At 39.5% G+C, this 17,744-nt stretch overlaps 1 protein-coding gene across 2 annotated transcripts in view; it reads left to right on the top strand.

Annotated features, from left to right (window-relative positions):
* ABHD5 (abhydrolase domain containing 5, lysophosphatidic acid acyltransferase) overlaps nucleotides 1-17,535 on the top strand; it is a 43,629-nt gene extending 26,094 nt beyond the window's left edge. For both annotated transcript variants that reach the window (XM_073678047.1, XM_073678046.1), the window contains exons 2-7: nucleotides 3,200-3,285; nucleotides 6,714-7,086; nucleotides 7,664-7,818; nucleotides 9,985-10,096; nucleotides 10,459-10,645; nucleotides 13,891-17,535. In XM_073678047.1, coding sequence (XP_073534148.1) covers nucleotides 3,200-3,285; nucleotides 6,714-7,086; nucleotides 7,664-7,818; nucleotides 9,985-10,096; nucleotides 10,459-10,645; nucleotides 13,891-13,980 — 1,003 coding nt within the window. In that variant the 3' untranslated portion in view covers nucleotides 13,981-17,535. The remainder of the gene's footprint in view (nucleotides 1-3,199; nucleotides 3,286-6,713; nucleotides 7,087-7,663; nucleotides 7,819-9,984; nucleotides 10,097-10,458; nucleotides 10,646-13,890) is intronic.
* The last annotated feature ends 209 nt before the right edge of the window (nucleotides 17,536-17,744 follow it).

Genomic DNA, 17,744 nt, shown 5'->3' with positions numbered 1-17,744 from the left:
TTAAAATTCTATATCCCTTAACTTTCCATGAAAAAAATGAGTCTGAAAAAGTATTTAAATTCAATTTCTAACAATTTGACAAGTAATAAATGGTCCACCATTTAAGTACATGGACAACCCGGGATGGCTAGTGGAAGAGATGCTCTTTGTGAGTTATTCTCCACTCTGGCTAATGGGACATCTGGATTTTATAGAGTCGGGTCCTTAGATGGGTAAATGGAGCTCAATTATAATAAGTAATGTTCTTGTGTTCACTTTTTTTTTTCTTTTTGTGATATGATCAGAACTTTGACACAACAACCTTCTCTCCACTTGCACAATAGAAGTGATCAGTGTACGTGTAAGACTAAGGCATATTTTCAGGATCAGACCTAGGCAAATGCAAAGTACAAACACCATTCTTGACCTTTTGCCCAATGATATTCCAGCATTAGGTGATCATGTAAGAATGGGCATTTCTGACGTTGCTTGTACAGTGCAGTAAGTGGCTACACACAAACACCAGATAACAAAACATGCAATTCACACCATACGGGCAAAGGTTTCATGTTGTGTTTTTTTTTCTAAGCAGCTCAGAACAAATGTGTCTTTTTGATTGTATATTTTGCCAGCGATTCAGCTGCATGAGCTGATGTTAGGTCGATAGAGCGGTGGCTTCTCTTCTGGGCTTCACTGTTTCCAGGGCGAGACTTCCGACGTCATTCTGATTCATAACCGGATTTTCCCGATGCCTAACTGGGGGAGCCGACTGTCAATCAGAACGACATTGGAAGCCACTGCCCGTCGACAGAGTAGCTCAGAAGAGAAGCCGCCGCTCTATAGACGTGACGTTACCATAGGCAGCTGATTTCCTGGCAGGAGTGGTCTGTAACTTGGGCACTTTCTTTGTTTTTCACAAAGACCCAGATATATCCTTTTTAAAGGAGTTGAACAAAAATATCCTGTGAAACATGTAAGAGTTGCAGCCATTTTCCTACAAAGTCTCCTCATCAAAAGAAATTAGACAAATTAACTTTATCATAAATAAAATGATAATTTTTAATACTTTGTAGAAAATCCTTTGCAGGCAGTGACTGACTGATGTCTGGAAGCCATGGACATCGCCAAACACTAGGTTTCCTCCTTTGTGATGCTTTGTCAGCCTTTACTGCAGTGACTTCAGTTGTTGCTTGTTTGTGCGTCTTTCTGCCTTAATTTTTGCCTTAGGAATGTGAAATGCTGCTCGATGGGGTTATGATCTGGTGATTAACTCTGCTATTGCAGAATATTCCACTTCTTTGCCTGAAAAAAACTCCTGTGTTGCTTTCGCAGTATGTTTCGGGTCATTGTCCATCTGTGAAGCACCGTCCAGTTAACCTTGATGCATTTGGTTGACTCTGAGCAGAAAGTTTAGCCCTGTACACTACAGAATTCATCCGGCTGCTTCTGTCTTCAGTCACATCATCAATAAGCACCAGTGACCCAGTGCCATTAGGAGCCATGCATGCCCATGCCATCACACTGCCTCCACCATGTTATACAGAGGATGTGGTGTGTTTTGGATCATGAGCTGTTTTAAGCTTTCTCCATACTTTCTTCTTCCCATCATTCGGGTACAGGTTGATCTTAGTTTTATCTGTCTAGAGCAGTGTTTCCCAAACTCCAGTCCCCAAGGTCCCCACAGGTCATGTTTTCAGGATTTCCTTAGTATTGCACAGGTGATGGAAGTATCATCAAGGCATCAGGAATTCTCTCACCTGTGCAATACTATGGAAATCCTGAAAACATCACCTGTGGGGACCTTGAGGACTGGAGTTTGGGAAGCACTGGTCTAGAGAATATTTCTCCAGAACTGGGCGGCTTCTTTAGATGTTTTTTTGGCAAAGTCTAATCTGGCATTTTCTATTTTTTTAGACTGATTAATCATTTGCACCTTGTGGTAAGGCCTATGCACTTGCTCTCATGAAGTCTTTTCTCTTATGGTAGACTTAGATACTAAAACACCTACTTCCTGGAGAATGTTCTTCACTTGGGTGGATGTTGTGAAGGGATTTTTCATCACCATAGAAAGTATTCTGCGATCATACACCACTATTATCTTCTGGGGATGTCCAGCCTTTTTTGAGTTCCCAAGCTAACCAGTGCGTTTTTGTTTTTTTCTGATTCTACCAAACTGTTGATTTGGCAACTCCTAACTTTTCTGCCATCTCTCTGATTGATTTCTTCTTTTTTTCAGCCTAATGATGATCTGTCTCTCTTCCATTGAGAGGTCATTTGACCACATGTTGTGGGTTCACAGCAACAGTTTCCAAATGCAAATGCCACCCTGGAATCGGCTCCAGACCTTTTACCTGCTTAATTGATGATGGCTTAACAAGTGAATAGCCCATGTAGACCATTAAAGAGCTTTGAGATAATTGTCCAATTACTTTTGGGGTCTGGCTGTAATTCCTAAACCCTTACTCCAATTAGGATATAAATACCCTCAAATTTAAAGCTGAGAGTCTGCACTTCAACCCCATATTGATTATTAGTGATGAGCGAGGATGCTCGTTACTCGAGATTTACGAGCATGCTCGGGTGGTTTCCGAGTATCTTCGGCATGCTCGAATGTTATGTTTGAGTCACTGTGTGTGCATGATTTGCGACTGACAGCTTTAATACATGTGAGGAATGCCTGTTTGTTAGGCATTCCTCACATGTCTTAAATCTGTCAAACAGTTACAAATAATGCACACACAGTGACTAAAACATAACATTCGAGCACACCGAAAATACTCGACGAGCACCTGAGCATGCTCGCCAAAAGGGGTAACAGAACACGCTCGCTCATCACTATTGATTATATAACTTTATCTTGAATATGTTTTGGTAAACCGCTAAAATGCCAAATCTTATGTCATTGTCCAAATATTTCTGGACCCAACTGAATGAGGGAAATGTAACTCTGAATCTGCGCAAGTAATTTAATGCATTTGACTTTGTGTGGATTAAATCTATGTGCACACTGTAAAATAGTGAACGTCTGCCACCAGTTCGGTTTTGTCCTCTGTACATAGGTGATAACTTACCCAGTTGGGAATTGTTCATTCAATGGGTTTTTACTGCTATTTAATGACATCACTTTTTTTTTTTTCATTCTTAGCTGCTTATTTTTTTGGGGCTGTAGAACAAATGTATTACAACCTGTTATTTTTTTATTTATATTTTTGTGCTATAGATTAGGATGGTTTTCCAGCTGGCTCCCTGCATGGTGTCCAACGTCTCTGGATCTTTTAAAGGAGGCTGAAGAGAAAATGCTAAAGTGTAAGTAAAAGTGTTCAAGGAAGTGCATACAGACTTGACCTTGTAGGTTATTACAGCATGAATGTTGGAGTTGAACAAATCTCTCGAAATTTGGTTTATTCCTGAAATTCAGGGAGGGGGAGATTTGATGCACATCGAATAAATTAAGTGATAATTGAGTTTGCAGGAAAGAAGAGAAACATAATCTAAACTCAACCTCTCCTCGGCCTTTTCCATACTGGTCCAACGATTGGCTCTCCCTCCTTTTTAGTTTCACTCTGTTATCAGTCATAGCACCCACTGAAATACTAAGTCAGTCCAATGCTCTCACATGGGGTGCGAGGCTCATCAATGACCAGCATTGTTCTCCATATAACAGCATGGGACCTATTAAGCACCCACTAGAACACCCTTTTAGGTAAAGAAGAGGATTTAATCAGGGGATCGGGTGGAGATCAGTGGCGTGACAGTTGTGGGGATGCCCGTAATTTTTTCTGGATTTGGTCATAGCAAATCGTCCAAAATTGGGAATTGCTTGGATCCACAAATTTTGGGAAATTTGAAAAATAAAACCCTCTATTACAGGTAGTTTAAATTCCATTTGCTTATCTATAATAAAAGTACTAATTTCATGCTTGAAAAGTGTTTTTTCCTAAACATTGAATAGCTTTTGAAAGCCTTTTTTGCCAACTAGTTGTTTTAGTTTAGAAGACCCATTTTAAAATACCCTATTAAGACATTCACAGTTTAAAGGGGTTGTCCGACCTTGGGCTACAAGTCTGCAACAATGTGTGCTGTGAGGATTCTCTGGTGTCAGAAGCCGGCGGTCATGTAATCTCAAGTTTTTGATTGGCATACTTCCAGACACATTCTGACTAGACTGTGTCCGGCCTCGCTCAATACTCTTGTATTGAACGAGGCCACACCCATCTAGTTGGCATGTGACCGCATGTAGGCAAATAATAAACTTGCGGTCACGCGCCCGCAGCTCTCGGCACAGGAGGATCCTCACAGCGTGCAGTGCATGTGCTGTGAGGATTCGCAAGTCTTCAGTCACATTTATTGGGTGGGCTTGGTCATGCCCCAGCAAAATTTTTGTGCATCTACATGTTGCGCAAAAACTTTGCGACATTTGAAGGTGTTTTACTCCAGAACTATGGCCAAACACCTTCATGAATTTGGCCCTTAGTGCTCATCCACTAACATTAATAGGTATGCACACCTGTTTTATATATAACGGGTACATAAAAGGCTAGAAGGAGGTATGAGTAGACTCTTCTTAAAGGGAATCTTTCACCAGGTTTTTGCTACTCCATCTGAGAGCAGTATAATGTAGAGACTGAGACCCTGATTCCATTGTTCTCTCACTTTCTGTGTACACTGTGCATAGGCAGAAAGTTGCCAATCAGGGGTGTGGACGCAGTTTTATATAGAGATCAGCATTCAGAGAACTGCTAGATCTGCAGTAGATAGAACAGGGATTTTACCCAAATGACAGCAAGCAGCCCAGTAAGTGACACATCGCTGGAATCGGGGTCTCTGCCTCTATATTATGCTGCTCTCAGATGGGGTAGCAAAAAACTGGTGACAGATTCCTTTTAAGATGCCTCTGCCTGCTTGTTGTGCTCATCGGAGGCTGAACCTTCCCCTTCAGGGGCTCAGACTCCTCCAGGGGTGCTGCAATGTATATGCATTTTGACAATAAACCACTCAAAATGTATAGGTAACTCTTGTATAAGAGCCATAAAGTATAACCCTACAGAAAAATAGTTTTCTTTGCTGCTAGTCTCCTGTGGGAATAACTGTCTACGTACTGCATTCGGCTGAGCTGTGGAGTCATGCTTTACTAATGTGCTTCTGAGGGTTGTGGCTTTATTATCTTCTGTTTGTTCTGTTATGTTCTTGTCAGTTATAAACCCTTATAATCAGCATGCATTACTGAGCTAAATCCACTTTAATTTGATGATTCACTGAACCATGGCAGTTGGATATCGCCGAGCCTTCCAATGTCCATTTTTAAGAAATGTTGAAGGCAAAACTCGATCTGAGTTTTTAGTGGACTCTCCGTACCCCAGAATTATGTGGCTCACTTCTCGAGACCCACTGCGTAAATAGAACCATTCTTCAAATGTTTTATGTTGAACTGGATACAGAATAAAGTAGCTTCAGAGTGAAAAAGTGGGTTTCTTTTTTTGTTTTTTTTCTTATTTTTCCTCCTTGTTGCAGAGAATAGCAATCAAGTATTTGGCATCTGATTAGTTAACTTTTTTTTACGTTCAAGCGAGCGTTCTCAAGAGTTTTCACTGGAGGCGTGTACTTCTTCTCTCTGAATAATGCTGACCAATCATAAGTAGGCAGCAACACTCAAAGAAAAGAAGAAAACGCCCCACCATGGATGTTTCAGTATACCCTCACAATGAAAACTGTCTACACCCACTTGGGACTTAAAGGGCTATTCCCGTCTCCAAGATCCTATCCCAATATATAGTAGGTGTAGTAATAATATTAGCCAATCCCTCCAATTAGAAATGTAGTATAGTGTTTCTGATTCGCTAGGTCTCTTTCCCCATGTGCAGGCATTGCAGGACCTTAGGTATCCATGATTATGACCACTAGCATCTAGTTATCACTATATCAGTGGTCGTAATCATGGATACCTAAGGTCCTGCAATGCCTGCACAGGAGGAAAGAGACCTAGCGAATCAGATAAACTATCAGTTCATAGAAAAAACAAACACTGCCAGTGACCTGTAAAAGCGCTTATATGCATGAAACGGCCATCGTCTATTAAGTGTTCCACTGACTCCCTGCCTTGCTGTTTTAAAGTGATGAAATAAAGAAGAAATTTTTATGTACCGGTGAGTGCACGCTATATTCTTTCATATGATGTACCTGGAATCAGATAAACTATCTTGGAGATGGGAATACCCCTTTAACTTTTTTTTACTCATTAGGTGTCAAATATTGCAATATCTCTGCAGGCAAAATTTTTTTAACACAAAATAAAAATGTAATCCACTCTGCATCCATATGTCAAGTTTAATATGAAAAAATTGGTAAACTGTCTTCTTTAATCAACTTTGCATTTTCACTGTATCTGTGCCTCTTTTACTCCCATGACAGGTCTTTAAAGGGTTGTCTATGGTTTTCCTCTGGATAAGTCATCCATATCAGATCAATGGGGATCTGACACCCACTGATCAGCTGGCATTAGCTGTGGGGACTGCTGGAGTTCTACAGCTCCATTCTATGTGTAGCAGCTGTTGCTGGGTACTGCAGATCAGACTCTGTTCTCTAGGATCTATCACCTAACTTATGTCTATCTTAGTGATTTCATTTGCCGCTACCAGATATAGTATTCAATATGATTCTTTTATGAGTAAACCTAGAATTCTTATTCATGCCTAATACTTGTATCGGCTGTATTCATATATTTCTTCTATGTGTAGGTATTACAAGTTCCTATACCAAAGACTATGTACTTATTTCTGGTGGAAGCCAGGTCTGGACCCTGTCATTTGTGCAGCCGCTCTCACCAAAGACTCCATTAGTTTTGCTGCACGGCTTTGGAGGAGGTGTTGGACTGTGGGTTCTCAACTTTGAAACACTTTGTCAAAATAGAACTGTGTACGCCTTTGATATCCTGGGATTTGGACACAGCAGTAGACCCCACTTTGATGATGATGCAAAGAAGGCTGAGATGCAGTTTGTCCAGTCAATAGAAGAGTGGAGAATGGCATTAGGTCTGGATAATATGATTTTACTAGGACATAATTTCGGAGCCTTTTTAGCTTCTGTTTACTCTCTGAAGTACCCCTCAAGGTAAGTTTTGTAGTGGCGATATCTGTGTTTTTAAGGAATGTTTGACAATTTTATTTACATGCTTAAAGTGCTTCTTTGCCACTATTCCGGACACTGATCTCTTTGAGAATCTGCCTCAGAGATTATTTTAAATGAAAGGATGAGTTACCAGTGTGAGACATGTAGATCAGGAGAGCAGACTGTCAGTCATTACATGTCTCACACTGGTAATGCGCCTTTCATTTAAAATAATAAATGGAGTCAGATTCTCAGGGAGATCCGTGTCCAGCCCATAGATCTTAACAACTCATTTACATATTAAGGAAAATGGGGATTTCTCTGAAATGAGACATCTGATATGAAGGTATCACATTATTCAGCTTCCTGTGACCTAAGTGCCTATATAGATCGCATAGGAGGGTGGATCCTACTGACGGATTCCCTTTAAAAAATGTAAATGTGCCCTGTCACGAACAGGTAAAATGACTGTCTTGAACTGGTTAAGTGTGTTAAATAGTTGGTGTGTTTTTTGTTTTGTGTGATTGGTCTATAGTTTGGCTTGCTTTCTTTTGATATCCTTTTTTTATTTAAATCTTAGGGTAAAAAGTTTAATTTTGGTAGAACCATGGGGATTCCCAGAAAGACCTGACCATGTAGATGAGGAAAGGCCGATTCCGATTTGGATTAAAGCAGTTGGTGCCTTGTTAAGTCCATTTAATCCATTAGCAGGACTCCGCTTGGCTGGACCACTGGGTGAGTAAGTTCACTGTAGATTAATGACTGCTGATTATTGACTGTAGTAGGATTAACCGTGGATAGAGCAGCCTTAACCACCTACAGTCACCACAGTCAGGGACATGTATCAAATAACGTGGAATCTGAGTATTCTATTGTGTGTGAACTGAAAGATGAAGTTCAGTTCTACGTGGAATTACTTCTTGGCTGGGGCTAAATATGACTCTGGGCACTAAACAGGTTGCGTGGCCAAATATCGCTGTATGCCGCTGCTACATCACCGCATAATCAGATGAATGGGATCGCATTGCTACCTGCTAAGTACCGCACCAAGGTACCGCTCACAACTTGGTGACTTATTTATTGGACAACTAGCAGATCGCGATCCGACCCATCGTTTGCATTATGCTGTAATGTGGCAGTGGCCTTTATCAGTGCAACCTGTGTCCCGGCCAAAGTCTCTGTGTAGCCCCAGCTGTCATCTCTTACCACCCCTCGAAAATGTTACTTCACTATTAGTCACAGCCATTGAGCGCAGAATGGAATAGTGCGAGAGCGGAAATTTCCATCTATTTTTATGCTTAAAGTATGAATGACTATATGTTATTTCATTACATGCTAATATTCTGAGATTATTCCCACCTTTGTGGATTTCCTGTATATAGACTGATCACCGGTAATTACTTATTTTTATAGATCTATAGCTCGTTTTAAGTGGATAGTAGCATTCTGCAAAATGGAGAACTTGTTTCAACTTGGCCATAAAAATTAAACTAATATAGGCTGCACCCTACAATTTCAGCAGGACTGATCGACCATCTGTATGAATATGGCCTCCCTTCGTTTATTTTATGATGGATGTCAATGGGGGAGTAAAGATCACGCAGATGGATTACAACATGTCCGAGCCTTCCTTTTTTTTTTTTTCCCTTTTACTAGGGAACATTTAGCTGTGATTTTACTCCATTCTCTTATTAAGAACACATGAAGTCTCTGACAAAGTGAGCGTACATGTGTATGGGGTGGGGCCCGTAGGATTATCTCCTGAGTGAACCGATACCTATCTATCCAGCTAGTGGCACAGTGTATGGTTAAATTGCAGGCAGTGCTGACATCTGATGGGAATTCTTAGGAAAGTGTGAGGTGTAGCTGACTAGCAGTTCAGCATTACAAGGTTCAGCGCTGGGGAATAACGTAACCTGATTTCTGAGCAAATGATGTATATGCTCACAAAGTGATCATTGTTTTATGAAGAGACTTTGACCTAATTAAATTATCACAATGTTCTCCTCTTCCAGAAAATGAGTGCATTGCTGTCATGCCCTTAGATCCCTTAGTCATTCCCTGATTTCATTTATCCAACCTGTTGTTATGTGAAACACGCTGTAAGTCAGTCATGCTGATGTAAAGTGTTCAATGTGTGTGTATATATTGTGTGTGTATATGTTTATATATTATGTATGTATATGTGTGTATATTATGTATGTGTGTATGTATATAATGTGTGTGTGTGTGTATGTATATATATATGTGTGTGTGTGTGTGTGTGTGTGTGTGTGTGTGTGTGTGTATATATTATGTATGTATATAGTGTATGTGTGTGTGTGTGTGTGTGTGTGTGTGTATATAATGTATGTGTGTGTGTGTGTGTGTATATATTATGTATGTATATAGTGTATGTGTGTGTGTGTGTGTGTGTGTGTGTGTGTGTGTGTATATACAGCTCTGGCAAAAATTAAGAGACCATGAACAGTTTTCTGTTGGAAAGCATGGAAAGACTGGTGGAAAGCATGTCAAGACGCATGAAAGCTGTGATTAAAAATCATGGTTATTCCACCAAATATTGATTTCTGAACTGTTCCTGAGTTAAAACATGAGTAATTTTAGGTCTGAAAGCACTGTTTCATTTTTAGTATTTTGATGCTTTCTCATTTGCTGTAAATAAATACAACATTTTTAGCTTTGAATTTCGGAGACATGTTATCAGTAGTTTATAGAGTAAAACAACAATGTACATTTTACTCAAAAATATACCTATAAAGAGAAAAATCAGAGAAAATGGAAATTTTGCAGTGGTCTCTTAATTTTTGCCAAAGCTGTATATATTATGTGTGTATGTGTATTTTCTTACAGTGATGTCTAATATCTAACATTATTTGGCTTTTAATGAATCTTTATTCCCAGGTTTGAGTCTTGTTCAAAGACTGAGACCAGATTTCAAGAAAAAGTATTCATCCATGTTTGAGGATGACACGGTGACAGAATACATTTATCACTGTAACGCACAGCCTCCAAGGTAAGTAATTCTCTGTGTGCCCGGTGTAATCTGTAACTAGTCTCCCCTTGTGTACTGCAGTATTTTTGTTCCATGTATTTTGTCATTTTGATTTACTGTACAAACAGTGGAGACGAGGCTGCCTGTTCTCTTCCTGAGGGACATAGACCCATGACAAGTTGGCATTTTTTTTTTTTTTTTTTTTAAAACCAAATTTGCATAACCTGCTATAAAATGAACAGTTACTCATTTAGCGAATTTATTCTTGCACAGAAATGTCCATAGTTTGTTTTGAGATCTACCTTTTAAAAATGCAGGGAGGTGTGCTTGTATGTTCTTGCATTAGACAGCTGGAAATTCACATTATTACTTAATGGTTGCAGTGGTGAGACAGCTTTTAGGAACATGACCGTCCCATATGGCTGGGCTCGTAGGCCAATGTTGCAGCGGATTGACAAGATGCACCCAGACGTCCCAATCACTGTCATATATGGAGCCCGGTCTTGTATTGATGGGAATTCCGGGAGCACCATTCAGTCTCTACGGCCAAACTCCTACGTGGAAACAATTGTAAGTGCTTCAGAAGATGCGGCGAACATATTAAAGAGCATTTCTCAATATAAACTGTATATTTTAAATAGAACTTTAGACCTGTAGAAGATGTTATACTTACTTTGAAAATCTGTCTGAGTGTCTGTATAATGTTTTTTTTTTTTAATTACTAAGTCAGAAAAGCCCTGTAACACAAAAAAGAAATTTATGAAATATTGCACGACAAATTAAATAACATATAAATACAACCCCCCAAGGGTTATAAATAAGTTCAGTAGAGTGCTGTGTTGGTACAGTGGTGCTTGAAAGTTTTTTTCCATCTTTCTTAATTGATTTTCACCTAAAACTACATCAGATTTTCACATAACACTTAAAAATGGATCAAGAGAATCAAATTCAACAAATGAGCTAAAAATATTAGACCTTGTTCCTTTAAAAAAAAGACACACTCCCAATCTTTCTAAATGTGTGTGTGTGGTGTAGTTGCATTAAAATGGTTACTGATCACAGTCTTCGCCGGATTCACCACTGTGCCCCTCTTCTGACTCGTGCGACTTGAAATTCCAACAGATCACACACGGGTTTATATGTGAACTGGAAGTGGATTTACAATGCAAGCCTAAGCACCACAGACTTACATTGTAAAATGTATTTCTGGTTCACACACACACCCTTGTGATCTGGCAATGGAGTCTCATAACTCAGAAGAAGGCCAGAAAGCTGCTGGACACCAGGGAAGACCGTGATCAGTATACTGCATTATATACCGACTTTGCACTATACTGTACTCTGCGTTCTCCTGCTGTCACATAGGCTATGAAAGCAGCAAAGGTCAAGTACTGATTGGCCCGGCAGCGGTCAGCAAGTCATTGCCTATGCTGTTAATTTTTTTTTTTTTTAAAGAATAAGCCTTTTAACTTATGCATTTTTTAATCTACTAAAACAGTGTCAATGCGGCAGCTTTGTTTGACTTTGTTTTAATAGTTTCCTGTTCAGATGAACTTCTGGCTGCTATTGTCCCGGACGCCGCCCCATATACACTCAGCTCAACCAAGTTTAGATGATTTCTCAATAGGAAGCATGTAATAAACACTACTAGCACTCCTGGCAGTGGCGTATTACCTGTGAGATTGAGCAGCAACATCCTCGATCCTTTTATGTCATCAGATGTCAGAGATATCTAATTAAAATGGCCATGCCCGTCATGGGACAGACCTGGCACTGATGTCAAATCAATGGAGAATCAGCGAATGAAGCCTTATAATGGTTGCTTTGACGCTTTACTTATTACAACAAAGCTGTGCCTAATGATATTTAATCAAATTACTTAAAGGGTAACTTTACTTCCAAGTAACTTTTCAGAATAAGTTGGCCTGTGTGTAGATGAGAAATAACAGTATTTCTGACCATTACGTGACTTGTATCCTGCATTTATTCAGCAGTTTTTCACTCCTTAATGTTATGTCTCCAGTTTGCATTTGACTCTGCGCTAATGCCCGGAGGCTAAATGCTATGGCATCTCCCTTACAGTAAATTCACAAAGCTTCATTGCTATTTTTATTTATTCTCCCTTTTGGTAGCACACAGAAGCAACATGGAGGAAATTTTACAGTAGTACAGAGCTGTGTTGCTGCGAATCCAGCACTGGAATAAACTAATAATGAAGATTCCTATCTGTTCCCTTCCTTTCACTTTGCTTCTGTCTCCTCCTCCATCTTGCACTAAAAATATACTTCAACAAGCTGTGTAACATGACTCGTCCTTTATAGTCCATCTTCTCTTGAGTTAAGACTGCTCTGAGCTGCAGTTTTAAAGTGAATGATGAGTTCAGGAGGTGGGGGGGTGAAAGAAGTTACTTTTATTTTCTCATGCTATCTGACATTTAATTGTTTTCTATATAATTCCATACAGATCTTGGTAAAGTTAATAGTAATTGAGTTCTTCCTAAGAAGACAACAAATCGCCATAAACAAAATGCAAAGATGCTGGATATCTCATAAGTCACAATCTATATAGAAAATAATTGAAAAACCTATTTTGTACATGACAATGTGACTCAATAAAAGTCGACCAACATCATTATTGGAGGTCAGAGTAAAAAAGCAATATGTGCTGACTAGCAATACAACACTTGTAATGGTGAATGCCAACGCTTATTGTTGTATTATTATATTATAATCCATTAATTATATCTGCATATAAGCTTTTCTTTACAGAAATAAAGCTAGCAGTTTGTTGTATTGCTCATCAGCACATCATTATTCTTGTTTTACTCACTCTGCCCTCTAATAATGTTGTTAGTCCCCTTTTATTGAGAGACCTTGTCATGTACAAAACGTTTTTTTAAATTATTTTCTCTAAAGATTGTGATTTATAAGATAGCCAGCACCTTTCTTCTTTAGTTAGTGATTTACTATTGATTTTATGCAAAATTTGTTGAAGGTACACTCTAAATGAGAACTGTATCGGTCACCAGATTTCACAGTGTAAACTGCATGCATTAATGAAATCTTGCACCTAATGAGGCTGGTGTATTTTCTGTGCAAACCTGTCAGAGTAGTTTGTATAATTTAAAAAAAGAAAATTAGTATTTTAGGACTTCAACTGCAGTTGGACTCCTGTCCCGCAGGAAAACTTTCAATAGAGATTATATTGACATGGATTTTCAAGGCAAGTACACCAGTGTCCTCAGGTCGAAGAGGTCTATATAATGTATGCAGTTTGTATTGTGAAATCTAGCGACCTATTCGCTTTAGGCTTTTTTTCTAATCCTTGTAATGTAGTCCTGCTGACTGTCACCTTTATCCCACAGCAATATTGCTGCAGTATAGATTTAATACAGTCCTTTCTAATCATATTTTTTTGTTATAAGTTGACCATAATAATCATGAACCAGTTGAATTCTTTTACTTTTTTTTCCCCTTATTCTTCTGAGTTTCTATATACTGCCATGAAATGGCTTGTAAAGCGCAGAACTGTCTCATTGGTTACTGAATCATGCACACAGGGCAGCAATGGGCTGTGGTGGGGTACTTCCAAGTAAATGGAGGGCCTTTCCATAACTCCCAGGATGATGGCGGTTACTTCCTCACACAATCGCTGCTCTGGCGGGATCCTCTGATGTAGAAGATGACATGTCTCCTTCAGATTTCTGTTTATAGGGATGTCGTAGAGGGCATCTACAGCAATGTACATTTTACCTCGTGTGAATGGTGCTATAAATCTATGGTGACCTTGTGCTTTAATGTGTATTTGTTCCGTAGGCGATTCGAGGTGCTGGCCATTATGTCTTTGCTGATCAGCCAGAGGATTTCAACCAGAAAGTAACCGAGATATGTGATTCTGTGGACTGAACGCTCCATCTCCATCCACGTTCCCGGTCTGAACAGTCCCCTCATCTGGCGGTGGAATATAACCCAAACGATGCAATCCACAGCATTTGTCCCATTTCATCGGTGCTTTTACTTTTTATAGACATTTGCACACTTGAACCTGAAATGTGCCTTTTTTCCCCCCATAGGAGCTGATTTTAGATGGACTGTGTACAGTTTTTACAATATTCAGAGTGCTTATATTTATGACATTTGTAATACAAATAGCTATATATTTGCAGAACAATAGAAGTCATATATAGCTTTTTAAACTGGACTTAAGGCCGACTGAGCCCAACTACTCCAAGGACCCTCCCAGCTCTGCCTGTGAGCTTCTGTGCACGTTGGGTGCACTTTGTTGTATTGTATTTATTTTGTAATATTATATACTCCTTTTATGTGCCAAGTTCTGCATATGATGTTTGCCTGCGAGTTGCAGTGAGTCTGGATTAAGACTGGAAGACTTTTGAGTAATTCTTGAAAACACTACCTGCAACCAGAAGACTAAATGTCAGTGCCACATTCATAGCAATAAGTGTGTAGTCCGTCTTCGTGATAAGTAGCGTGCGTGTGTGTACAGTGCTCTTATGACCTTCACATGTAGGAGCCTTATGTACTAGACTTTGGCACATTTTGTATGGGGATTTGTGCATGAGCCATTTTATTTCCAAGAACCTTTAAAACGGAGGCATTTGTAAATTATTTTTTGGCGTGTACTTTAAAGGGTACCTGTCTATAAGAATGTGCCTAGGAAACCTGAGGTACTGCAGTGAAGCACCTTTCCCAGTATACTTGGTTCTGTTATTATCTGGCGCTCCATAGCGCTGCAGTTCATGTTTTATTCATATGCTAGTTAGGCTTTTGAGTGCATCGGTGGGCGCATCTGTGCACTTGCAGTCCACTGCTCTTCTTTGTTTCTCCCCACCAGTTCTGCCTCCACTTCTCGAGTGACACTGTAGAGCTAAGGTTACATCAGGCAGCAGAGCCTCTGTCTCCACTTTCAATCAAGAAGTAGGGTTGTTGTAGCGGCGGGGAGAAGAAAAAAGGAGCCAAGGACTGCAAGTGCACGGATATTCCTACCAGTGCACTTGAGAGGCCCTGCCCTACACTGCAGTACCTCAAATTTCTAACGGGTTTCCTGGGCACATTCAAAGGCCTCATTTAGACGTCAGACCGTTTTTTTTTTTGCATACTTGAAAAATCACGGAGTTTCATTCATCAGTGGTTGGTCAGTCTTCCAATTTTTACCATCAGTGAAATCCGTGAACTTCACTGATAAAAAAGTTAACTGCAAATCTTCTCCTGTCCATTACATTGTTAATCATGGATTGCACCCTGCTGCCATCCATTTGCGGTCTGTTATTTTTAATGCCCCATAGACTTCTCTGGGTAATTTTGATCTTTGATGTTAACCAAAAACGGACATGTTTCAGTGTGCGTGGGGTTTTTTTTTGTTTGTTTTTTTTACAGTCCTCAAAAGAAAAAAAAACAACATGTTATTAGCACCATAGACTCGATCTGTGAAAAAAACCCGAACATGTAGATAATTTGCGGATGTCTGAATAAGCTGCGGCTGAGGCTTGCTATTTTTAAAAGGATTTCACTCCAGTTCTATAGATAATGAGCATATGAAGTGTTACAATAGGTGTGCATGATGTGACTTTTTTTCTTTTGTGTGTTTGTCAATTAAAATTTTTTTTTTGTCTCGTATAGAAAATGTAAACTCCTGTGTAAATATCATTTCTAGTTTCCTATGGGTGGTCAGGATGGGAAATGTTTATATACTCTTGATACTTGATTTGAGCAAAGCGATTTGTGCTGCCCTGGTCCGGTCCTCTATAGCAGGCCTAGTATGCACATTGGGCATCCGGGATAACGGGCGGCAGAAGTGAACACTGCCCTTACCCGGTTACCAGGGAGGACCAATCTGGAAATCAGGTCAGCGCAAATCTTTTTGCACAACTCTAGATCCCTTTAACAGCTGCTGTGCATAGGTTGTGCTGTGCATAGGTTGTGTTGCACATCACTGAAAATCTTGTGTCTTCCTCGCATGATGTTTATCTGTTCAGTGAAAAGTGAATCCTCTACTTTGCTAGGCTCATTAATTCTGTCCAGATTTGTAAAGACCTCCTGTATGGAAACAAGCAGACAGTGAGAGTATTTATAGGAGCTCTCTAGACAATCTGCATCAAAATCACCAGATTAGGAAAGAAAATAGCTCGGTGGTAATGTGATATTATTTCTTACTTGTGAAGCAAGTAAGATTTCTTTAGTGATCTTTACAGACCCAAAATTGTAAGAACATGTGATGGCGGTATTCTTTCTATGCTGTTGTTTCCCATAAAACTCAGTGCAAATTTCTATTTTAGTTTGGTAAAATGGATTCAACAAAGTAATTACACATAACTTACTCCGGCCATTAGTTTTTTCACTCTGGTCCTTCTAATGCAAGTTTTTCATCTGTTTGTTACACAATAGGACCATAAATAGTCTTTCTAGAATCAGCACTTATTACCAGACCTATGGGCAAGGGCGAAGTATCTGATTCCTGAGGGTCTGATCACTGGTATCCCCACCAATCCTGGAAATTCGGTTTCTGTGCTCCCATTTGCATGGAGGGTCAGTCAGGCATCTGTATTGATGCTTTATTTAAGGTCTAAGCCACTGATGGACCTGGCCAAGCACAGAGGTGGGACCATCCTTGATTACTTAGCATTTAGCCTGCAGGTACTCTGAGTTGTAGGTTCAGCAGTGTCATGGTATATGGTAAATAACCTGAACAGTTTAAAGGGTATGCTCCCCTTGAAAGCTACTAAAGAGGTTATCTCACAATGGGCATTTATGGCATATCCTCAGGCTATGCCCTAAATGTCTCAAAGATGTGGGTCCCACTTTTGGAACCCGAACCTATTTCAGGAACAAGGGACCCCTATCCCTTGTTATGGCTGGCTTTTGACCACCACTGACAAGAGAGGCGTATGCACCATTTCTGTCCATGCATTGCTTTAAGAGTTACGACTATAGCCTAGAAAATACTTTCGGCTGTATTCTCAATTTTACATTTTTAGAATGTATTGTATTAATATAGTATTTGCTAATTGCACTTTTTAGTCTTAAAGACTGGGCCCATGTGCTGGTAACCATGTGCCAGAGAAGCATCTCACCACCGCTACAGCTAAAAATCCTAGCAAAGCCAGTAAGAAAGTGGGCAAATATCCCATATTGTGTCAAGCCAATGAAGCAGATATCGGCAATAATTCTATAATTGCATCTATGATTGCTATCACTTTTTATGGTACAATTTCCTGAAATTTGAGGGGAAACTGTACATCTGACAGGGTGTGGTATGAAATTGCATCATGCCAAAAGACATGCAATAGTTTATAGTAGTCTGTGAATAGAATCCCTAACCATTCCATACACATCAATGGCTATCGTGCGAAAAAAACCACCCAAAAACTACGTGTGAGCAAGACCTATGTTGGGCGTAGAGGACAATCTCAAATCATTATATATATATATATATATATATATATATATATATATATATATATATATATATATATATATATATATATATATATATATATATAATTATAATTATACAAATGTTAAAACGGCTGCTTTCTCCCCAAAATGGTGCCACTTCTGTCACCCAGTATTATTTGGTGTTGCAACGCCGCTCCTTTTTAAAAAGGGGTCTGAACTGCAGTACCATGCTCAAGTCATTTTTGTTATCCTGGACA

Source organism: Phyllobates terribilis, unplaced genomic scaffold (assembly GCF_046119375.1).
Source record: "Phyllobates terribilis strain yellow unplaced genomic scaffold, ASM4611937v1 Scaffold_4__5_contigs__length_816908805, whole genome shotgun sequence".
In the NCBI taxonomy this organism is placed as follows: Eukaryota; Metazoa; Chordata; class Amphibia; order Anura; family Dendrobatidae; genus Phyllobates; species Phyllobates terribilis.
The sequence above is the reverse complement of the archived record's forward strand: the minus strand, read 5'-3'. Positions and strand labels throughout refer to the sequence as shown.